This window comes from Macaca mulatta, chromosome 2 (genome assembly GCF_049350105.2).
Source record: "Macaca mulatta isolate MMU2019108-1 chromosome 2, T2T-MMU8v2.0, whole genome shotgun sequence".
In the NCBI taxonomy this organism is placed as follows: Eukaryota; Metazoa; Chordata; class Mammalia; order Primates; family Cercopithecidae; genus Macaca; species Macaca mulatta.
The window spans coordinates 161,736,147-161,760,911 of record NC_133407.1 but is presented as its reverse complement, the minus strand read 5'-3'; the positions used below and the strand labels follow the sequence as shown (position 1 = coordinate 161,760,911).

General features: G+C 44.0%; 1 protein-coding gene across 2 annotated transcripts in view; it reads right to left on the bottom strand.

The window, feature by feature from the left end:
- Window positions 1-24,324, bottom strand: part of ILDR1 (immunoglobulin like domain containing receptor 1) — a 35,629-nt gene extending 11,305 nt beyond the window's left edge. The window contains exons 1-5 of one of the 2 annotated variants that reach the window (XM_001111791.5): window positions 24,051-24,324; window positions 8,366-8,536; window positions 6,597-6,746; window positions 2,800-2,919; window positions 2,376-2,522 (exon numbers count right to left, since the gene is read on the bottom strand). In XM_001111791.5, coding sequence (XP_001111791.3) covers window positions 2,376-2,522; window positions 2,800-2,919; window positions 6,597-6,746; window positions 8,366-8,536; window positions 24,051-24,108 — 646 coding nt within the window. In that variant the 5' untranslated portion in view covers window positions 24,109-24,324. 2 annotated transcript variants of the gene reach the window in all.
- Between the last annotated feature and the right edge of the window lie 441 nt (window positions 24,325-24,765).

The following is a 24,765-nucleotide window of genomic DNA, read 5'->3' as shown; positions in this document are numbered from 1 at the left end:
TTTTCTGACCTTTGGTCTCTTGTCTGTTAAATAGGGATGACATCTGCCTTCTAGGGTGGTTGTGAGGATTCAGTGAGGAAATGTATGCAAGGGGACTACATGTCAGACACCCAATAGAAGTTAGTTCTCTTTTCCTGTAAGACAGCAACTTTGGAGCATAGTCCCAAAACCAGACTCAGGCCACCGACTTTCTTCACATTGTAGATCAGATTTTGTTTCTATCTTAATAGGTCATTCATTATTTTTCCCTAAAAACATTTCCTTTCAAATGGATCAAACTGATAAAAGTGTTATCTCTGGGTACTCAGATGAGTCATTACATTTTCCTGAATTTCTCAAATTTCCTACAATATAGTACTTTATTTAGATCATTAGGAAGAGGAAATGTTATTGAAAACAAAAGCAAAAAAAAAAAAAATTAAAAACCTTCTATTTAACGCAGTTGGCACTATTCCATCTATTTGATCAAGAAAATATCTTTATAGAATAATTTTGTATTATTTTGCCTTTACCATGTATTCTGTAGCCAACATTTTTTATGGCATAATTCTGTTACAGTTCTGTTTTAAAGGATCAGACATTAGTCCAAAGGAAGATTACATTGAAAGCAAGATCATCTGCTCCCTCTTCCCTTGCCCTAACTCAAGGATTCTCAAAGTGTGGCCCCTCTACCAGCAGCAGCACATCACCTGGGAACTTTTGAGATAAGAAATACAAATAAAGTTCTAAGCCCCCAAATGACTAACAGACCCCTTCTTGGCCAAGGGGACCCCAGAGAAACCTTGGAAGCTAAGTTCATGGCCATGACAGGATGGGAGGTCAGACTCGTCTCATTATATCCCCACCCACAGTGACCAGCCCTTTCAAAAGACTCCACGTGGATAATGTCAATTACTAGCTTATCTTCCCAGGTACAGAACAAAGACAAGATAAAGTCTAATTCCTCTTTTCCCCTTTTCTAATATTCACTTTATCTTATGTAAAATATAGATTTGCTGGGCACTAACTAAAGTTTCACAAGTGTATAATCATTTGTTTCATTGCTGCCCCCCACTTCTTAAGGAAAATTATAAATACTAAACCTCCTGGGAACCTCGTTGGAAAAAAAAAAAAAACAGTCACAGATGCATCTGTGACTTATGTTTTTTCCCTGGGTATGCCCTCAAGCTAGCTCAATAAACCTCAATGATCTGAGACTTAGGCCTCAGTCACTCATTTTTGATTGCTAGAGAAATAAAAATTCTCAGGTCCTACCCTGGACCAATTGAGTCAGAAAACCTGGAGGTGGCAGCCAAAAATTAAGTTAAGGAGAAAAATAAAAAAAAAACAGAAATCATCCCTACCTCCTGACCTCTAGGGAGGGGAGAGTGGCTGAAGGTTGAGTTGATCACCGATAGCCAATGACTTAATCAATCATGCCTATGTAATGAAGTCTCCATAAAAACCCAAAAGGACTGGGTTGGGGGAGCTTCCTGGTTGCTAAAGACGGAGGTACTGGGAGGGTGGCACACCTGGAGAGGACATGGAAGCCCCGCCCCGCTCCCACATACCTTGCTCTATACATCTTTTCATCTGGCTGTTCACTTGTATTCTTTTAAATATTCTTTGTAATAAGTGGGTAAACATAAGTAAAGTGTTTCCTTAAATTCTGTGAGCTGCTCTAGCAAATTAACTGAACTGGAGGAAAGGGTCGTGGTAACTGCCAATTTATAGCCATTTCCTCAGAAGCACAGGTGACAACCTACTAGTTGTAACTGCAGTTGGCGTCTGAAGTAGGGGGTGGTCTTGTGGGACTAAGCCTTCCACCTGTGGGGTCTGGTGCAATTTCCAGGTAAATAGCATCAGAATTGAGTTAAATTATAGGACATTCAGTTGGTGTCTGCTGAAGAATTCCTTTTTGTGTGGGGAAAACACACACACACTTGGTGTCCGAAGTATTGAATGGCATGTGAGAATAGGAAAAAACAGTTTTGTTTTCCTTTACAAGTGGTCTTCTCTCTTACTGGCTTATTTAAACCACTCGCTCCAGCCCACCTTATGTCCAAATGAGGTCAGTGCTAGGAATGAAGATTGAAGCACAGGCACATCAGGGCTGCTGAGGAAATGCCATCAGTAGGCAGAGCTATCTGAGAGATGCTTTAGGCAGCCTGAGAGTGGACAAGCAAATGTCCCCATTTCAGCCACCTTCCATGTGGCTCCCTAGCCTCCCTAAGCATCATTTTCAGGGCTGAGGCTAATGTCCTCTGACCCTGTGATGGGAGAACGGCATGGAGGAGAGAACCTGGAAGAACCTTTGACCTGGCACTTGAAGCTCATGTGCTTCAAGTCCTGGTCCCTAATCCACTCCATTCCACTGCTTGTCTGTCCCCTCTCACCTTCCTCAGGACAGCAGCAGCGGGCGGGACAGCAGGGACAGCGGATGTAGCAGCAGCAATACTGAGGACAGCACTGGCACCAGCACACTCCAATCAGCAGCAGGAGGAGGAGGGCTCCCAGGATGATGAAGATCACGGTCAGCCAGTCTGCAGGGGAGAAGCCAAGAAGGGGCTGAACTAAACATTCAGGGGGAATACTTCCAGCTCTGATGTCCTAGAGGTCTCATAAACAGAGCTCTTGACCTACAGGTTAAAGTTCAGCAATATGTCGGCAAAAAATTAAAAGTTTAGCTTTGATAAGGGAACTTCAGAGGTTGATAATCCAATGACAAGAACTTAGGCTTGTTTATTTCTGTTTTTTTCCTGTGAGTAAAAGTGTTACGGCAGTGAGGTAGACTGAATAGAAAGCTCCAGTAGCACTTACGCAGGACGATGAGCTTTACTTCCTTATCGGGGTCTCCTGATGTGTCCCCTGGAGCCTCAATGGTGCAGTAATACACTCCATGGTCCCACCACATCACTTCATTAATCACAAGATCTGCTCCTACACAGTAAGGGAGGGAGAAAGTGCCAGTGTCAGAGGAGAGAGCACTGGTGTCTAACCTGTGACAGCCTCAAGACCTGGGCAGCATGGCGAGACCTTGTATTTACAAAAAATAATAATAATAAATTATCCAGGCATGGTGGCATGTACCTATAGTCCCAGCTTCTCTGGAGACCAAAGGGGGAGGATCGCTTGAGCCCAGGAAGTTGAAGCTGCAGTGAGCTATGAATGTGCTAATACACTCCAGCCTGAGCAACACAGTGAGACCCGATCTCAAAAAAAGTTAAACATAAAATACTGTTTAAGTTGCCAGTATATGGGGCTTTTACTTCCTCACAATCAGACCTAATCCCAACTGGTACAGTGGAAATGATTATTTAGCTGCATTTCAGATGAGGAAAATCAAGACTCAAAGGAACTGGCCTAATAACATACAGACAATGCTCATCAGAGGTAGGTTCAAACCCACATCTCTCTAGTACTCGTACCCACCAAGCTTTCCTGTCTTCTCTAAATTGGGTAGAAAAACTCCAGATTCTAGGTCCCTTGTCAGCCTAAAATGAGCAGTTATCTCTGGATCCTGAAGGACAGGTATGAGATGAACTTGAATAAAGATAAAATGCCAGTATTTTAAGAGTAAATGTAACTCAAGAAGAGCTTCAGTTCTTGTGGGCACGCAGTGTTGTATACCTACATTAGGATAGATGAAGGGTTTATATATATATATATTTGCTGTACATTCATTTTTGTTTTTTTAAATTTTAAGGTCAGGGATGTATGTGCAGGTTTGTTACACAGGTAAATGTGAGCCATGGTGGTTTGCTGCACAGATCATCCCATCACCTAGGTATTAAGCCCAGCATCCAACAGCTGTTCTTCCTGATGCTCTCCCCCCTACACCCCCGAACCCTCCAACAGGCCGCAGTGTGTATCGTTCCCCCCATGTGTCCAGGCATTCTCATCATCCAGCTTCCACTTATAGGATCATCAGGGTGGACAGACAACCTACAGAACGGGGGAAAATTTTTGCAATCTATCCATCTGACAAATGTCTAATATCCAGCATCTACAAGGAACTTAAAATGAATGGTTAATATTTATGTTCAAGTTTAGCAAAGTCAATAAATATTCACTAAAGCCCTTTTGTGGGTCCAGCACTATATCAGGCACCAAGGAGATATAAAGAGAAACAAAACCCTTTTCTGTCCTGAAAGGGTTTAAAATCCAGTCAAAGGCATCAGGGCAGCCTCTGTGTGAAGTGCAGTGGCAGTTCCAGTTCCCCCACCCACAGTAAGCACCAGCGCCACGGAACCTTAGCGTTACAGACTTGCTCCTGCTAAGTTGGTTGTAATATCTGCAATTCTTTATTATCTGTTTGTCAAGAAATGTTTATTGAGGAAATGAAACAAAAATGCAAGGTCACGCATCAGTGGACCTAACTTTAGGACTTCTGTTTCCTTCTCTTTCTACGTCAATACCTACAATTTTTTCCTACCCACTATTTTCCAAACCCACTACCTTTCCCAGAAATAAGCTTACCCTAGACTTGGAAAAATGGTGAAAGTGCTTTTAAAAAATTCCCCCTCGGGGCATGATGTGTATTGTAAATCTGCTCTAATTTTTATTGGAGACATAAAGAGTATTTGAGGGATGTCAGAGTAAGAAGGGTGTTCAGATATGTTAATGTTTTAAAGGATCTAAGGACTGATTTGACAGGGTCATCTCAAATGATGCAAGCATAGGCAACAAAGTGTCAGAACACAAGGACTCCAGAAGTCCCAACAAGCCTGGAGACAGAAATAAAAACAGAGGGGAATACTAACGTATTCCTGTGGGAGTAAGAACGAAGCAGGGTTTGAGCCAAAGGTGGCTGGGAATGGAAGTAGTGGAAGGTATTTACCTTCATGTTTTTAGAAAAAAAAATAAGAGCAGGGACTAGCTACTATGGGGATTTCCATCCTTCAGAAACTGTACAAGTAATTTGCTAATTAAAGAGGCTTGAAACTTTGAGGTCAGAGAAGAACAAATTCTGCTGGCTTTGGAAAAGGCAGAACCACCTTGGATCTTTAGAGATGCCCCTGGAGACTAGAAAAGAAGGACAGATGTACCCTAAAGCTGAGGGCTGGCTTGGGGAAATCAGAGGCCGAATTTAAAAAAAAAAAAAAAAAAAAAAAAAGGTCAGACTTAAGTGTTACAGACAAAACTGAAAGCAATTATTAAACTGGTTCCCGTTAAGTGACCTCCCTTTAAACAGTCAGAATATTCACTGATTCCTTGATATTGTAGCTATGGCCACCATGAGTGGCCCACTGGGTGTATTCTTCCCTTTTTCCCCTTTTAACAAACAAATATTTATTTAACACAGCACATAAAGCCCATTGAAATAGGCTCTGAATTCTGTGCTGATCTATGGCAGCGACTCTGGATTACACAATAGAAATATGAGGAGCTAAGCCATTTATCCAAAAGTATACGGAGTGATAACTAATGCTTACTGCCCACTTCCTGTTTGCTAAATGCTTTATACATATTACCTTACTCCCCACAAATCTCTATGATCTAGGTACTATGGCAAGTCCCATTTTATAGAAATTGAGGCTGAAAAATTGTAGATGCTTGCGCAGGTTCACATACCCTGTAAATGCAGAATTGGGATGCACACTTGCACCTGACTCCAGGGCTCTCACCACTACTCCCTGCCCAGGGCACAGAGAATAGACAGGCTTTGGACACAGCTCTCACGTATCACGCTAGATATTCACTTTGGAGTAGGGAGGAAGACACCACGATGCCCATCGTTCAGATGAAGAAACAGAGGCCAAATAAAATAACTGATCAGGTCGGGTGCGGTGGCTCATGCCTATAATCCCAGCACTTTGGGAGGCTGAGGCAGGCGGATCATGAGGTCAGGAGATCGAGACCATCCTGGCTAACATAGTGAAACCCCGTCTCTACTAAAAATACAAAAAAATTAGCCGGGTGTAGCAGCAGGCACCTGTAGTCCCAGCTGTTGGGGAGGCTGAGGCAGCAGAATGGCATGAACCTGGGAGGCGGAGCTTGCAGTGAGCCGAGATCGCACCACTGCACTCCAGCCTGGGTTACATAGCAAGACTCTGTCTCAAAAAAAAAAAAGATAATAACTGATTACTGGTCACTAAGCTAATGAGAGGAAGCACTAGGACTCTCACTGGGGCATTTTAGTCCAAGCCCAGTGTTCTTTTCTCTATCAGTGGAGGACAGTGGTCTCAAGGTGGTCATCTGCTCAGAGCCCCCTATTTCCTTCCATATGAACAACAGGAATAGCCAGAGGGAAACTCAGTGACCTGGGGTTTCAGTAGGCCCCGAGAGCAATTTGTGGAATGAATCAAAGAAATCTGATCCACATCTTAGCCCTGAATCTCAGGAAAGCAAAGGAAACCACTCACCCCTAGACTTTTAGCCAAAGCTATAGATAGCAACAGAACAACCTCTGGTCCAGAGACTAACTTCCAGGGAAGTAACTTCAGCTGGTGCAGCACATTCTATGAAGCTGGCACTTTCCTCAAACAATGACAGCGACCAAGTAGACCAACAGGCAGCAGAAAGAAATGGGAAATCCCATGCTGACTCAGCCTGCAGGGCCTGGTGTCTGCACCTCCCCCCACCCCCAGTTCCCCTGACACCTCCCCCGCACTCACGGTTCTGGATGGTGATCTTGCGCTGCCGGTAATCTACCCCAAGCACAGGCTCATTCTGCCCCCGCCGCTGGGCCACGATGCGAACTTCCCGCTGGTTGTCGTTGCAGTCGTTGGATGGGTCCTGGCCCAGGGATAAAGCTGCCTGGTATGCTGAGGAGAGAGGGCACACTAGAGTCACACAGCTATAGGGGTTTCCCACAACGAAAGGTTCCTTTCCTGCTCCAGGTGTGAGACACAGTGAAGTGTCTCAATTTTTCCCAAGACTATGCATCCCTTAGGACTCTTGTTAATCATGAAGATCCTGATTCTGCAGGTCTAGAGTGGTATCTGAGATTCTCATTTCTAATATGCTCCCTGGTGATATCAGGCACCACATTTTGAGCAGCCAGACTCCTGACCCCCTAACAGGCCATGATTTCATGCCGGCTGTATCCCCCACCTCCTATTCCAACTTCCTTTGTCTCATTTTCAAAGTCACCCCAGCCTCCTTCTGCTCCCATGGAATTCATCTACCTGCCCTTAAAACATAAAGTCGCATGCCTGTAGTCCCAGCTACTCAGAAGGCTGAGGCAGAAGAGTCACTTGAACCTCGGAGGCAGAGGTTGCGATGAGCTGAGATCACGCCATTGCACTCCAGCCTGGGCAACGAGAGTGAAACTCCATCTCAAAAAAAAAAAAAAAATATATATATATATAACCCGAGAGCTGTTAAATCTGCCCCTGGCAAATGCCTGCTTCCCTAGCCTCTCCTCCCTGGCCATTTAACCCAGGCATTTTAAGAGTAACCCCCAGGAAACAACGCCTCAATTTAGAGAGGAGTCTTTTGGGGACAATGGCAGGATCAGTGGGTGGCTCAGACAGCTCTTGAGGTTCTGCTCACATCATATTGTGAGACACTAGCTCGAGAGCTCAAAAAGTAAAAGTTAGGGTCCTCGCAGAAGGACTTGAAGCACCATGTCACCACCATGTCCTGGAGCTGGGCAGAGGTGGTGTAGTCATTAGTAAAGGCTAATGCCTCCCTCTCCCTTTCTTCCTATGAACAGGGTGTCTACTTCTTTTCTCAAAATCTCCAAACAATTAATTGTCTTGGTGCTGACAGTGGGGTGTTCTGGGTTCCTTTGTTCTTTGAGAGAAGGCAGAAATGGGCAACTAGGAAAGAGCTCTGATCCAGACAGCACAACCCACATGCCTGGGGGCAGCTGTTACTGAAAGGCAGGACTGGCCAACCCTAAGGGGGAGTTGTGTAGCACTAAGAGACTTCCCACAGTTAAAGGGCTGCCTGTGGGGCACTGGAGGGCTTAGTCAGCAGAGGAATGACCATCTCCCCAAAGGCGGACTGAGGAAGGGAATATAGCAAGAAGCAAGAGGCTCCTAGTCATTTGTGCTGAGTGTAGAGTCTTCTTGCCGGCATTGTAAGGTGGTGGGGGTGACGGGAGGCGGGCCTGCATTGTCAGCTCAGCACGCTGGCACGGAACCAGGGATGAACAGGGAGGCAGGACTTTTGCCTAATGTCTGAGTTTCTTTAAATTTTTTTGAGAACAAAGCAGGACAAAAATTGTAAAATAAACTAGTATGTGACCTTGAATACATTATTTCATCTACCTGGACTCCGTTTGTTTATCTATAAACAGAGGAACTGCATTAGGTGATCTTTGTGGCTTCTCCTCACTACCAAGATTTGTAATCCTAACTAATCCCTCAGCCCTAACCACAGTATGTCACAGAGGTGTCTGGGCCCCACACATGGCCAAGGGGGTAAGGATACTCACACGCTGAGTAGTAGTCAAAGATAGGGTCCTTGCAGAAGGACTTGAAGCGCCATGTCACCACCACGTCCTGGAGCTGGGCAGAGGTGGTGTAGTCACATTTGAGGATGACAGAGGCAAACAGGGTGACATAGCGTTCTGTGTGCTGGACCGTCACAAGCAAGGACAGGCACCCTAAAGCCAAGAGCAGGAGACAATGCTGAAGGTGACCTACATCTGCTCACGGGTAAGAGAAACAATGCGAATGAGTAAAATATACTGCCTGCCGTCCTGCCTTACGCTGGCTAGGAGCTCACAGACAGAGTCTGGGCTCTTACTCACCTGGGCAGGCAATGGCTGGGGTGGGGTGGAGAACGCACTCAGCCACCTCAGAGGGGCATAGGAAGAAAGGAGTGAGGAAAACTCCCAGGAATTTACAGTGCATTAACAGTGATGACATATCCAACAATATAAGAATTGTATCAAAATAAAGCCACATTTGTACTGAAGTGACACTGCTAATATATTTTTTTCCCTCACATCACGTCTCTTCTTAAAATGGTTTCCCATTTCCTAAGGATAAAGTTCAAGCTCCCTAACCAGGCCTACGAAGCCCGTTAGCTCAGCCTACTGCCCTTCTCGTCTGCCCTATGTCCCTTCACGTCTCATCTCCCACTCGAGGGGTCAGCCATTCTGAACTCGCTTCAGTCTTTCCCATGCTAAGACCATTCTCTTCTCCAGGTGCAGCTCTCTCATCCTGGAACAGTCTTCCACATCACCTGCCACTGCTCCACTCTCTTCCCTGGGCTAATTAAGATTCGTGCCTTGGGTCCTCAGCTGAACAGGGATTCTACTTCTGTCTACCCCGTAGACAGGGTTCTGTGTCTGGAACCGTACCTCCTCCAGCAGCCCTCCTGTCTGCAAGTCTGGAAGAGGGACCTCCCTCTGTTTTTTCTAAGTGCCTCATCCTACCCCTAGGCAGCACTTTTCATGCTTCTTGTTGATGGCCTGCTCACTGTGGGCTCAGAGAAAAACGCAGTTGGCCTTCTCTAAGTCATTGCTCAAATACCAGCGCCCAGTACTGTGCCTGTCACCTACTTGGCACCCAACAAATGTTTGTTGAATGAATGATGGAATAAATGACTAAGAATATATTAACCAGTGGAAATTTGGCAGTACAGGCAGTCAGCATAAACACAGCAAATAAAACAGTCAGATTGTGACAAACTGCATCAAGAAAGACTTGAGGAAATTAAGAGGAGATTTTTCCTTTTAAAAAATGTCCTCTCCCTACCCTCCAAACCTACAGGCATACTTAAAGCTCCAGGTGTGCCTTGATGAAGGATTAGGTAGCACCAAAATGTCAGGTGGGCCTTTGGCACAGTCAGGGGTCCAGACATAACCAGCACCTTGGAACATTCCTATGTTAGTTTGGTTTCTAGGCCACGTTATAAAGGGATTCTCTTGTGGGAGGTTTAGTGTGGAGCAGTAGTACTCAAACTCGAGTATGCATCACCAGAGGGCTTGTGACAGCCCAGATCACTGAACCCTATGCTAGGAGTTTCCAGTTCCGTAGGACTTGGCTGAGGCCCAGAGACAAATTTTTTTCTTTTTTTTTTTTTTTTTTTTTTTTTTTTTGAGATGGAGTCTCACCCTGTCACCCAGGCTGGAGTGCAATAGCACAATCTCGGCTCACTGCAACCTCCACCTCTCAGATTCATAGGATTCTCCTGCCTCCGCCTCCCAAGTAGCTGGGATCACAGGTGCCTACCACCATGCCTGGCTAATTTTGGTATTTTTAGTAAATGCAGGGTTTCACCGTGTTGGCCAGGCTAGGCTCAAACTCTTGACCTCAAATGATCCACCCACCTCAGCCTTCCAAAGTGCTGGGAATACAGGCGTGAGCCACTGCGCCCGGCCTGAGCCACTGCACCTGGCTTCTTTTTTTTTTTTTTTTTTTTTTTTTTTTGAGATACAGTCTTCCTCTGTTGCCCAGACTGGAGTGCAGTGGCACAATCATGGCTCACTGCAACCTTGACCTCCTGGGTTCAAGTGATCCTCCGGTCTCAGCCTCCCAAGTAGCTGAGACTACAGGCATGCACAACTATGCCTGACTAACTTTTTAAATTTTTAGTAGAGATGAAGTCTTGCTATGCTGCCCAGGATGGTCTTGATCTCCTAACCTCAAGCAATCCTCCAGCCTCAGCCTCCCAAAGTCTGGGGTTATAGGCGTGAGCCACTGCACCCAGCAATGGATGTAAATTTCTAACTAATTTCCAGGAGATACTGATGCTACTGCTCTGAGGGCCATACTCTGAGAACCATTGGTGTAGACTTGATTTAAAACACACACACACACACACACACACACACACACACACACGCTTTAGATTCAGATACAGCTGGGTTGAAATCAAACTTTAGTACTTACTTGAATTTTGGACAAGTTATTAATGCTCTCTGAGCTGGTTTCTCAGCCCTGAATGGAGATGATGATAGTGCTAGCCTCATCAGGTCCTTGCAAGAATGAGATAATCCACTGTCCTTGGCATGAAGCCTTGCACATACACTGCCATGTTAGTGTTAGTATGTGGGTCTCTTCCCCTTTTCCCTTTATTATGAGGGCCAAGGAGAAAGAGGTTAGAGTTGGGGTTTTCTCCAAAAGAGTTTTCAAGTGGAGCCACCTTCATTTTGACCAAGGTACTCCCACAAACAAAACAAATGTAGTCATTATCTTACGGAGCAGCTAGGTGGGCCTGTCTTGAAGGCTAGAGTCACAGGATTCTTGGGTCCTGCCTGACCTACTGGTCACAGCCCTTATAAGACTTTCCTCTTAAACTTCCGATAGGCACCTGCATCTGGGTTCCTCACATCCATAGACAAGACAGCAGAATGCTGTTCAGGACAGGCACTCACAGAAATGACCTGATGACAGACAGCAGAATGATGTTCAGGACAGGCACTCACAGAAATGACCTGACAACCTGTCTCCAGGACTGGGCTGTGATGCAGATGCCCCAAGGCAGTTGTGCTGGATAGAGGCTCTGCAGCAATGCAGGCGAGAGCTGTGGGCAGGAAGCCTTCACGAAAGGAAAAGATTTAACCTAGGCTCCAAGAAGCAGGTAGGACTAAGATTATGCATGAGAAGCAGGAAGAAGGCAGAGAAACTCATTGTTTCTGTAAGCAAGAAAGGAGGGAACAAAGAGCCTTATTAGGAAGGGGCAGTTACTTGGGCAACCTGGGGGAAACCAATCTAGCTGTGTCTCCAGCTTTATGGAAGACAGAGAAGATAAATAACGTGGGGCAAGTGGTGGTGAGTGGGAGATGGAGCAATGGAGTGAAGTCTAAATCAAAATCCAGTGTCAATTTCTTGTCCATGGATCATCACTGAAGTCTTTTCTGAAGAACAGTAATAGGGTGAAAGTGGTGTTTTTAGGAAGATAGATGACTTCCCCACTCAACTGTAAATGAAAAAAATAACATTTTTAAAATAAACCTTGAGTATTTTTGGGAAAAACAGCTGCTGTCTCCATAAGCTGTAGATTCCCAGAAATCAGGTCAATCAGAATGGAAGGGCCAGTGATCAGCATCTCAAGCCTAACATGGATTCTTAATCTAATTTTTGGTTCTTGTTCTTTCTCTCTGACTACCCCTTTGTGTTTTTTTGTTTCTTTGTTTTCTTCCAGAACTGACCTGAAATAGACCTTGGAGATCTCACCAACCACAGTTTTATCTGGACAGTAGAAACAGCCACAGATAAGATTTTCTCAATGAATAGGTTGCCATTGTCAACACTGACTTATTTTGTTCCATAACACACGTACCAATGAGAAGGGAGAGGAAAACACTGATTTTTGGTCTAAATAAAATCTTAGGTTCAACAGTATCTTCAAATATATTCTTTTACATACTAAATGTGATACCTGGGAGAAGGTTAGCTATGCTCACTTCCTGTACAACAAATCTGAGGCTTAGAAATTTAAGTGACTTGTCTGTGGTCATTCGTTTTCTAAAGGGGTCAGAGTCAACGTTCTGTCCCTGAGCAGTGCTCTTGCCTCGCAGGTTGGCTATTCTTTAAATAAAAGATAATTGGTATTCACAAGTTTGCAAATAATTTGAGCTGGGGCCAGGCTATGGGAGTAATAATTAAAATATAACTGGTACAGTCACTCTGACACAGTGAAATAAAGAACTTGTAGGCTCTTTATTTGGCTGAATGTAATTTGATATAAATAGCAATTTATTCAACACTCCAGTCAACATCACTTGTATAGAGGTAGAGCATTTGGGAGCAGGGAGGCCAGGTTTGCTGGGGGTCAGAAAAGGGAGTTTGGTTAGAGTCAGAAATTGCTGTGGGGTAGCTTTGAAGATTGCAGAATCTGACACCCTCGAGGACGGGAAATGGGGAGAAAGGTGATCACTCAGCTCCCCTTCCATGAATGCTCTTATTGTGGACAAACCACAGTTGGGGTGACACAACTCACCTTTACCAGCGTCAGCACTGACTTAGCTGCTTGGGTTTTCTTTTATCTTCTCTTCTATTTCATCCCTGTGTGAATGTCAAGCTTTGAAATCTGCCAGGTTCAGCAAGTTCTGGCCATCTTGAGGTCATTCACACTCCCTCCAAGGGTCTGCCAGCCCCACAGCATCCTGCACAGACCTCACACCTCCACCCCCTGCCCTGTCTCTCTCTCTCTGTCACACACACACACACACACACACACACACACACACACACACACACGAAGAGTCCCAGGAGAAGAATTACTGAACAACCCAGCAAACTCTTCTCCCATCTTCTCAGTTGTTGCTTCTGGCCCTTAGCATCTATTATGCACCGGGTGATACACATTCTTAGTCTCTAATTCTCACAAACCCCCTCAGCTGGGCAACAGCCCTGCTCATATAGGTGGGCAGAAGTTCAGAGTATAAGCCACACCCCCACATGCCCAACATCACATACCTAAAAAGTGTCAGCGTCAGGATTTGAGCTTGGGCCTTGCTAACACCAAATCCCAATTTTTCCCAAGCAGGCAAGCTTGATCTTCCACAGTAGAAGTCAGGCGCCAGGCTCTTAAAAAGCAGTCGGATTTTTCAGATTGGGAAGGAAAGAGGCAGTAGCAGGACAGTCCATCTAAAAGGCAAAAATCTCCCCACTTTCTTTTCCTATATCCTCTAACTTCTCTGTAAACCTAACCACACTGGGCATGCACAGAACTAAGCAGGTGGAGTTTTCAAGAAAGGACCCAAAGCAGCAGAATCAGGCTGAAAATGTGAACAGGATCAAAAAGAGAAATGCCCTGATTATAGTCATCCTGGTTGCAACTTTGCTCTTTCAGGCTTACTACAAGTTTTCAAATTCTTAATTTTTTTTCTATTCTTAAATTTCCTTTATCCTGTGGCATTTTCTCCTCCCCAGTTCATTGACTCCTAATTTCTTAGCTGCCTCTATCATTTTCTCTTAAAAACGTTAATTCTAGAGCCTGACTCCCTGAGTTCAGATTCTGTCTCCAATCCCTAACAGCTGAATGGTAATGTGATATAAACAGCAGTTTATTAAACATTCTAGTCAACATTAGTTGCTGGGGGTCAGAAAAGGCAATTTGGTTAGAGTCAGAAGTTGATCTACCAAGTTATTTCCAAACTATTGTTTTCCTTTGTATGCAAACCTGAGATGACAGTAATACCTGCCTCATAGGGTTGTGGTGAGCATAAAAAATGTCCCCCATTTAGCAAAGAGTCTGGCACATAGTAGACATTCAATAAACCTAAGCCATCATTTGTATCATTTGTACTTATCTTGACTAGTTCAGGAGTTCCAGATCCACTGAGACCAGCATGTAAAAGCATTTGAAAAAATGATACAAATGTAAACTATCATGATTGTCTTCTCTTTGCCAAATGAGTTGGTGCCTCAAAAGCTTCAAAAGTTTCATAGCTTTGTACCCTGGTGGACACATTCACAACTTGCCCCGTTCTGTGAAAGAAGGGAAGGAGACCTGTCACGTGGGTTGAAAGGAAACTTCAAATGAGGTATCAGAGCTCATGGGAAGGAGAGAAGGGGAAGGGGATTCTCTGATTCCCGCCATCAGGTACTTTCCAAGGCCAGGCTGCTGTGCTGAGTGGGGACTACCATCCTACACTAAAACAGAAGGAAACATACCAACGAGGGCAGAGTATCTTTACAACTAAATGTCATCTGTTCCTAAATATATGCACATCTTTGCACATTTTTTATTCCTCATTTCCTGTGTAGTATTAGACTGGGCAAGAAGTTGTTTTAGTTTCTAGAAGATACTCACACAGTATAGGAATATAGGTATATATTTTTAAATATTTTTAAAATTAAAAACTGTTTTGAAGGACTAGATGGCACTTCCCCTCCTTTCCCATGAATGGGCCTGTTTGGAAGGGATGGTAGGCAGGAGGGTAAACGCAGGTCTTTGCTGGCAAGGGGCAGTGGCCTGGGACTGACACAAATTGATTCCTGAGTGTTTTTCAGGTATACAAGCACACTGACTCCATGTGGCAGGTTAACAAAATGCACACAGGTTCAATACTATCAGAGTTTATGTCTGAGCAGGCTATCTCACCAAGCATATTTACCATCAGTCCTTGTTACGTTTCCTCAGATAACAGTGCAAATATGAGAGGAATCAAGGAGAAGAGGGACTAGCTATGAACAAGAAGGAGCAAGACAAGAAGTGACTGGCTATGGACAAGAAGAGACAAAGACAAGAAGGAGTGGTCACGAACAAGAAGGAAAGGATAGGGAGAGCTGAGAGAGAAGGAGACCAGGAAAGCAGATGGGTGGGGAGAGGAATGATGTCTAGGTACTGTGTGTTTACCCAAGGTCTGGCATGCAACACTCACCAAGGCAGCCTCCCCTGAGAAGGAAAGTGTTGTGTGCTGAGCACTTACTATGTTGTTTGACACGGTATTGGGTGTTTTATTATACATTATCTCATTTAACCTTTGCAAGAAACTGATGAGATAAGCTGTACTTTATCTCAATTTCATTGATGAGGAAAATTCTGAGAGATTAAGCAATCTGCTTAAGGCCACACAGCTAGAAAGTAGCAAAGCTGGATTTAAGCTTAGACCTCCACCTCGCTACCATGTCTTCTGGATAAGTTTTCTAAATGGTTGAGATATAACCCTTTGAGGAATATTCACACACTTAAGGGACATTCACAAATTTATTTTAATCATTTTGTACCAAAGCCCTTCTTTTCTTTTCTGTTCATTAATACAAAATAAATAAGTGAGAAAATTCAAACAGTGGAGGGGGTATCAAGTAAAACGTTCCTCCTTGCTCACCATGAATTCCACTTTCCAGAGATACTGCTATTGACAATTTGGTCTACATCCTTTCACATCTTTTCCTATATTGTTTTTTTTTTAAAAAAAGTAATCATATTATGTACATTGACTTGTGACTTTTTCTTCAAACTAATGATATATTGTATACCATACACAAAAAATATATATATATATTTACTAACTGCATGTACATTTTACTCCATCATTGAGCCACTTTTATTTACACATTTTCCAAATTATGGACATTTAGGTTGTTTCTGACTTTTCAGTATTATAAGCAATGCTGACATGAATTACTGAAATGAATATGTTTATATAAGTATGTCTTCACATGTGTTCTTTTATTCTAGTAGAATATATTTCTCAAAGTGAGCTAAAGGGAATAAGCCTTTTCTATTCGAATAGACACTTCAGGAAAGAAATGCATATTCCCATAAATAGCAAGTGATAGTCCCATGTTTCACCACAACCTATTCAAAAGGGGAAAATATCAATCTCTAAAATTTTTTTTTATAAACTACTAAGTGAAATAAATAGCCACTCAGGTGGTTTGAACTTAACATCCCTTTGGTTACCAGGGGGAGAGGCCAAGACCTGGTTAAGGGCAGATGCTTGGGGTTTCCAAAGTCATTCACCCAGGTTAGTGACTCATGTCTCCACACACTAATCTCAGAGCACATGCAAATTTAGGCATGACCAGAACACACACATTCATTCATTTATTGAGTATCCACTCTGAGCCAACATTAGTAGCAAATAAGAGATACAGACCCCTGCACTCTTGGAACTTGTGCTCCTGGTAGGAGAGTCAATGATAAACAAGTAAACACACAGACAAAGTAGTTCCTGTCATGGATGAGTTTTATAGCATTGATCAGAAACTATGAGAGCACTGAATATTACATCTTACTCCTGTACAATAAGGGACTAAAACAGACACATGTATCCAAATGCTCCTGATAGTTCTTCCTGGTTGTTTCAAATTCTAAATCAAGCCCAAAATCTAAATCATCATCCTTCCATACAAACTTGGGCCTCTCCCATATTTCCCATCTCAGTGAATGGAAAAGACCAAAAACTAGGAAGGAATCATCCTGGTGTTTTTTCCTCCTTTGCTCTTCATATACAGTCTGATATGGTTTGGCTGGTGTCCCCACCCAAATCTCATCTTGAATTGTAGTTTCCATAATCCCTATCTGTTGTGGGAGGGACCAGGTGGAGACAATTGAATCTTGGGGTGGTTTCCCCCATTCTGTTTTCATGATAGTGAGTTCTCACAAGATCCAGTAGTTTTATAAGGAGCTTCCCTCTTCACTGGGCAGTCATCTCTCCTGCCACCATGTGAAGAAGGACATGTTTGCTTCCCCTTCTGCCATGATTATAAGTTTCCTGAGACCCTCCCAGCCCTGCAGAACTGTAAGTGAATTAAACCTCTTTCCTTTATAAATTATGCAATCTCAGGCAGTTCTTTATAGCAGCATGAGAACGGACTAATATACAGTCTATCATCAGATTGGGCTTATTTATCTCCGAAATATTTTCAGAATCTCTCTCTCTCTCCAATTTCACCACTATCCTAGCACAAGCTACTATCATGTCCAGCCTCCATATCACCTGTGCTTACCTAGTACTGTACTCATGCATGCACTGGTTCCCCCTGCCAGGTGGAGTCCACATTGCTGTTAGTCTCCCAATTCCTCCTCCTTAAAAACCTCTAACAGCTGTCCATTGTTGTTAAGATAAACACAAAACCTCCTACCATGACCCATGCAGCCATGCACATCTGGTCCTACTGACTCCTCTGGCCTCAACTCCACCACTCTTCCTGTGGCGTCCTTCACTCAGTCCCGCTAACATTCTTCTCATCTCTCACACACACTAAGCTCCTATCCAGCAGTCTTGCAGATGCTATTACTTTGGTTTGAATTCATTGTTCCTCAGTACTCATGCATCATCCTTTCAGGGAGGGCCTCCTGACTGAGCAAAATCCATCTACTAACTGCTCTTGTGGTACACTGTATCCGTCTTTCCTGGCCTTGTCACAGTTGTATTTCCACATTCACTAGAATCCCCTTTAGACAATAAGCACCACAGGGGCCAGGGCTATGACGGCTTTTGTTTGACAGCACAATGTCTTGCACCGAGGGCACATTAAACATTTGCTAAACGAAAGAACAGATACATTCATGAAAGAGAGACTAAATTGCTTGGAACAAATTTTAAGTGCCCTAAAATTTCAAAAAAATGGTCAACATTAACCATGTCTAGTACAGTCAGACAAAAAGCAAGAAAGAAAGGTGTGTGTTGAGGGGAAAGGTTATACAGTAAGACCATGCCTGTATCTGTGGGGACAAGGCTTCCCAAAGCAGTGAGCCCAGAATTAGTTGGCCTTGAATTTCAAACAAAGAGTTTTAGCCCAGTCTCATAAGCTATAGGGATCTAATGGAGCTTCTTTGGGTGGAAGATTAAAATGAAAGTGGGAATTATTAACTCAGGTAGGTTTAACCTATCATCTGCATAGAGAATGGTTGGAAGTAGACAGAGAAGTAGCAGGACTAGAGGCAAGAAGATGCTTAATGTAGACTAGTATAAGAAGTGTCACCCAAAATAGAAAAGAAGAGGCAGAACCTGGGACTAAGTAACAGAACTCAGTGATTACCTGGTTATGAGAAATAAAGAAAGTGTCAAAATTGCTTTCCTCTGACCCCACCTTATCACAAAAGTTGCAGATTGGGAGATCTAGAAAGAACTGGGGACATGGCCAGAGTCTTCTCAATTCTTTATTTTATTTTATTTATTTATTTTTGAGAAGGAGTCTCTGTCGCCCAGGCTGGAGTGAAATGGCACAATCTCGGCTCACTGCAACCTCCGCCCCCTGGGTTCAAGCGATTCTCCTGCCTCAGCCTCCCGAGTAGCTTGGATTACAGGCACCTGCCACCACGCTGGGCTAATTTGTGTGTCTTTTGTACAGAAGGGGTTTCGCCATGTTAGCCAGGCTGGTCTCGAACTCCTGACCTCAAATGATCCACCCGCCTTGGCCTCCCCAAGTGTTAGGATTACAGGCGTGAGCCACCATGCCCAGTCAGAGTCTTCTCAATTCTTAAAACATACAATTTTATTTCCCCCAAGGACTTAAGATAATGAAATAAATCATTATGGTAAAAGAAACCCAGGTACACTGTACACTAATCACTCAACATCTTGTTTCACTGCATTGTTGTTGGGGCAAGATGTTTAAACATTAGCATTTAGTTAGACATCCAGGAAGCAGACACCTGTTTCTATTTCTGTATACCAGAATTCAATTAAACAAAACAAACTTAAAACTATCATCAGAGTGAACAGGCAGCCTACAGAATGGGAGAAAATTTTTGCAATCTATCCATCTGACAAAGGGCTAATATCCAGAAGCTACAAAGAACTTAAACAAATTTATAAGAAAAAAGCAAACAATCCCATCAAAAAATGGGCAAAGGATATGAAGAGACACTTCTCAAAGGAAGACATTTCTGCAGCCAACAGACACATGAAAAAATGCTCATCATCACTGTTCATCAGAGAAATACAAATCAAAACCACAATGAGATACTATCTCACACCAGTTAGAATGGCGATCATTAAAAAGTCAGGAAACAACAGGTGCTGGAGAGATTGTGGAAAAATAGGAACACTTTTACACTGTTGGTGGCAGTGTAAATTAGTTCAACCATTGTGGAAGACAGTGTGGTGATTCCTCAAGGATCTAGAACCAAAAATACCATTTGACCCAGCAATCCCATTACTGGGCATATACGCAAAGGGTTTTAAATCGTGCTACTATAAAGACACATGCCCATGGATGTTTATTGCGGCACTATTCACAATAGCAAAAACTTGGAACCAACCCAAATGTCCATCAATGATAGACTGGATTAAGAAAATGTGGCACATATACACCATGGAATACTATGCAGCCATAAAAAAGGATGAGTTCATGTCCTTTGCAGGGACATTGATGAAGCTGGAAACCATCATTCTCAGCAAACGAACACAGGAACAGAAAACCAAACACCACATGTTCTCACTCATAAGTGCGAGTTGAACAATGAGAACACATGGACACAGGGAGGGGAACATCACACACCAGGGCCTGTTGGGGGTGGGGGTTAGGGGAGGGATAACATTAGGAGAAATACCTAATGTAGGTGACGGGTTGATAGGTGCAGCAAACCACCATGGCACATGTATATCTATGTAACAAAACTGCACGTTCTGCACATGTAACCCAGTATAATTAAAAAAAAACAAAAACAAAAACAAACAAAAAAAACCTGCTCCACAGTATGAAATAGGAGAGAGAGCAATGGAGAAAGGGTGAAGACACCAGGATTCTGGTCCCAGTTCTCAAACTAACTCCCCTATGTCAACCTGAGACACACGACTCGGGTCCGGATTTCCTTATCTGTAAAACTGTCTGGGAGGGGAAGATAAAGGCTGGGAGTGATTTTTACCTGTGTTCAACAGAGTGCTGGGATTCTGGGGAGGTATTCAGGAGCTCCCAAGGAGACAAGGGAGCAGTTGAGTGGACAGTCTCCCATCCACCACCCATACCCCCTCACCCTGAGAAATAACAGGGAACTTTGTAAGATTTCATTAAGTCTACAGTATGGTCCATACCTCCACCCCCACCACCCAGGAAAAATTACTGGTCTAGATGCTGTCTCTCTAAGGATATTATTACTTAGGAGTCAGTTGTCTGATTTCCCAAAGAATGAAAATACAAGTTGATAGCTCTTGGATCTGCAAGTTAACACCACACACTATGATGTTAAAAAAATTCACCAGAGCAGAAATGACACACATCATTTTAGAGTTTGGGGAATCAGCAGGGACACTAAACTTTCATTCTGAGAATAAACTTTGACATTGGATGAAGGCAACCAGAACTATTAGCCAACAGTGGTACTTACTTTAGCCTTATTTTAATGTTTTAAGAACAGATATTCACATACCACTTCTGCGTTAAAAGTGTATTTTTTTTTTAAGACAGAGTCTCACTCTGTCGCCCAAGCTAGAGTGAAGTGGCGTGATCTCAGCTCACTGCAACCTCCACCTCCTGGATTCAAGTACCTCAGCCTCCCAAGTAGCTGGCACTACAGGTGCATGCCACTACGCTCAGCTAATTTTTCTACTTTTAGTAGAGATGGGGTTTCACCATGTTGGCCAGGCTGGTCTTGAATTCCTGACCTTAGGTGATCCGCTCACCTTGGCCTCCCAAAGTGCTGGGATTACAGGTGTGAGCCACTGCACCCAGCCCCAAAAGTGTATTTATTTCTGAAGAAAAAACTTTCAGAGAATTACACACCTACCCCCCCAACACACCCCTCTGGCAACTGATCTCTACACAGCTCAGAGCACAAGGACTGTGACAATATCACAAGACTCCCTGAGCCCAGAAGCTTCGTTAGGGGCCTCAAGCCACAGTGACCAGCAAGTACCTAAATATGACACAATTTTACTACGGCCTCACACTTTGCAATTGTGGGAACTTGGAGGCTAATTTGAGAACCGGGTTGACTCTTCTTTAGAGACAGGAGGGATCAAGGTAATGGGCCAAAATGAACACACTTTAGTACAGGGTTTTCCAAAGTGCATAGTGCAGTTTGCCGTGGGTTTTGAGAAAATCAACTTACAGGGTGTTTGTATTTAATATTGTTAATGTGGGGATGATTTTTTAAATGAATTTTAATATCAGTAAGATAATATGTAATGTCAATTGTTATTATTTTATTCAACTTAGTAATACAATTTTTGTGATTATTTTGCTTCCATTTTATAAACTGAATACGTGTGCATACATGTCACAATGTAATCGGATCTTTCCGGGAGCTGTGAAAAAAAAATCAGAAACCACTGCTTTGGTAGATATTGAGAGCAAGAGAGGAAGCTTGATCTTCAGTTTGATCTTGACAGACACTTTGGGAATTTTGGCTTAAAAGTTAAGGAAAAGGTGGGGGAGTCGAGAAGGACTTATGCCCAGTATTTCCTGAGTGAAGACCACACACACCTACTTCTGACAACTGATCTCTACACAGCTCAGAGCACAAGGACTGTGACAATATCACAAAACTCCCAGACCTCAGAAGCTTCATGAGGGGCCCCAAGCCACAGTGACCAGCAAGTACCTAAATATGACACAATTTTACTACTGCCTCACACTTTGCAATTGTGGGAACTTGGAGGCTAATAAGAGAATTGGGTTGACTCTTCTTTAGAGACAGGAGAGAACGAGGTGATGGACCAAAATGAATACACTCTAGTACAAGGTTTTCCAAAGCGCATATCACAGTTTGCAGCATGTCATTGACACTGTGCTTGACCTTAATCCACCCAACAATAGTTGGCCTTATTGAGAGGGCAAAGGGAGTTGGCTTGTCAGGAATTTCACCTGTTTTCCAGACAAAGGCAGTTTAAGTAATCCATCCAAAGTCACAGCTAGTATGAGGCAGATTCAGAATTCCAACCTGATAATCACCTGTTACTATAGCTCATATTTTCTTAGCCATAGGGGAAGGAAGAATAGAGAAACCTGTTTCCTTAAAGTTAGCTTTAAACAATCCTACCTGGCTCTAATTCCTGACTACTATTATCAGCCTGGATAATACTGATTAAGCTTTCCCTCACTTTGTTCAGGCACTCTACTAAGTGCTTTAAAACCTTAATTTCACTTCATCCTCACAAAAGCCGTATGAGATATGTACTATAATCATTGCTGTTTACTGGACGCTTTGAACAGTTCAGTAACTTGTCCAGTGTCACGTAAACATCATTGACACAAACCACATTAAATAGCTAATGTAGTTTATTTACATTTCTACACATAGGAAAACTATCTGCTAAAATAGCTATTTCCCCTCCAAGTGTTGGAGTCAAACAGTTGAAATATCAATTTCTCATCTATACAGTGAAAGTGAGTGTAGAGGTTTGCTGAGGATTATGAAGTCTTAGTTCTGGGGATAGAATACCCAAGGGCAGAGGTAGGAGCAGAACTGTATTTTTTCTAAAAAAGGTAGCTTAAGCAGCTTCAGAAATCCCCAGCTGCTGTGGAGTTTGAGATGAGCAGGGGAGGCACAGGAGAGAAGACTGTGCAAACCTGTGGGATTTTTATAAATTTGCATTCATAGCCTCAGCTGGTGTTTGGTGAAATTTTGGACACAAATTGAGGTGAGGGTTAGTCTATTTCCCTGTGCATCGTGGGTGTCCAACATCTAGTCTCGTCAGCTTCAGACAGGGTCTACCCTTTTGCAAGCCTCTCTCCCCTTTATTCTCAGCATTATGCTTAAGTTATTGTAGAATCCTGTCTGAATCAGATTTGATTATACCTGAGCAATTCTTATCTCTTACTGAGCTTGTAAAAAGAACATTCTGCCGACACACCTTCATATTGCATCTGTTCCCAACCTAAAAATACAAGACTCAAATTTGTCTGTGAGCAAACTCTAAGTTGACCTTCCACTGACAACTTAGAGGTAAGAGGGCAGCTATTCCGAAAGGGAGGGGAGGGGTAAACTGAAATAAAACAGGGTGGAGCTTCCAAGGGAACTTATAAATTTTCTTTGCAAGGTCACACCTACATCCTAATTGGAAAAGAGCTGAAAGAGCCTGCTCATTCCGTCCCTCAGCTACCCTTTCCGACCTGGTTTCACTCGTGGAGATACACACTTCTGGCAGATTTCCAGGCCACACACAGAGATACACAAAATCATGTTTTCCAAAATAGAGAGATTGGTGTGGAGGGTAAGAGAATGAAGGCTGAGAGGGTAGATGGTTGGACACCTGATGCGGGATGAGCAAGGGGGTAAAGTTAGGGCAGTGACTGGATACAAAGAAAGTAGAAAAGTGACATTGAACATGGTTAGCACAGAGGCACACGTTGTGGTCCTGCACAACGGATTCAGATTCTGGCCAAACGCTGCTTTGTATACTGAGGACATATTATAACCTCCCAGAAATGAAACATATGCACTTCTGGGTCAATATGGTTGTCACCATATCAGATGAAAGGAAAAAGTAATTAGGAATTTTTAAGAATGGTGCTTTTGCCCCTATCAGTTCAGCTTCAGAGATCAAGAAGTGCCTAATGACTGTAGGAAGGAAAGCTCAAAGGCTCCAGGTTTCTTAGTTGCACCTGTTTGGGAAGGGCCTGGACTAACAAAAGAGGAAAGCAACAGGTTCCCACAGGCAGAAACTCGATCCAGTCCCCGCACCTCCTGGCGCCCATGCCAAGCGCCACCAGAGCGCGGCCCAGGCCTCCACTGCCCTGCCCGCGGCCAGCTCTGCAAGGCCAGGCCACAATGGCTTCCTGTCTCCTTGGGTCCAGGGTGGGTACCATTTTACCAAGGCTCACCTGCTGGGAGCCAAGTGCAGAGCAGCAGCCAAGGTGCGGGCAGTTTGGGCCATGCCATGCCGCCCCCTTTCTGGCCCTTTTCAGTTCAGGGGCTTCGGGGCACTGCGTCTTTCTTCCTCAGCTGCAGCCCCAGGACGCACCACCTTCTCCAGGGAACCCCTCGGGTTTCCCCTCACTCTGCGCAGCGCGGAAAGAGGTCCGCTCTGGTCCCGGGGCAGGTGCCGCCCGGCTCGTCCCCACCTGCGGCGCTCGCTGCGGCTCCGCCTCCCGCTCCGCGCGCCGCCGTTTCCTGCTCCGCCCCCGGCTCCCGGGGGACTGCGGCCGCCTTCCCTACCTGCAGCCGCCTTCCCTACCTGCAGCCGCCTTCCCTACCTGCCGCCGCCTCCCGCTCGCTGAAACACCGTCCCCCACCTCGCCGACGGAGAAGATTCCCTCTTTCCTCCAGAAGTTCTCGGGAAATCTCACCCCCTGCAAATATATCCCCCTCTCCTTCTAGAATTATGTAGATATAACTTTCTAGGGTGTGTTTCCTGCGTTATATTTCCATTCCCTCGTAAATACTTGCAAAACATTGTTTCACTAAAAACACAGTAATATGAAGTTTACAGGTAATGTCTGTTCAGATTTTCTAGAAACTAAAGATTCGTTTCTAGGCCAGGCCCAGTGGCTCACGGCCTGTAATCCCAGCACTTTGGGAGGCCGAGGCGGGTGGATC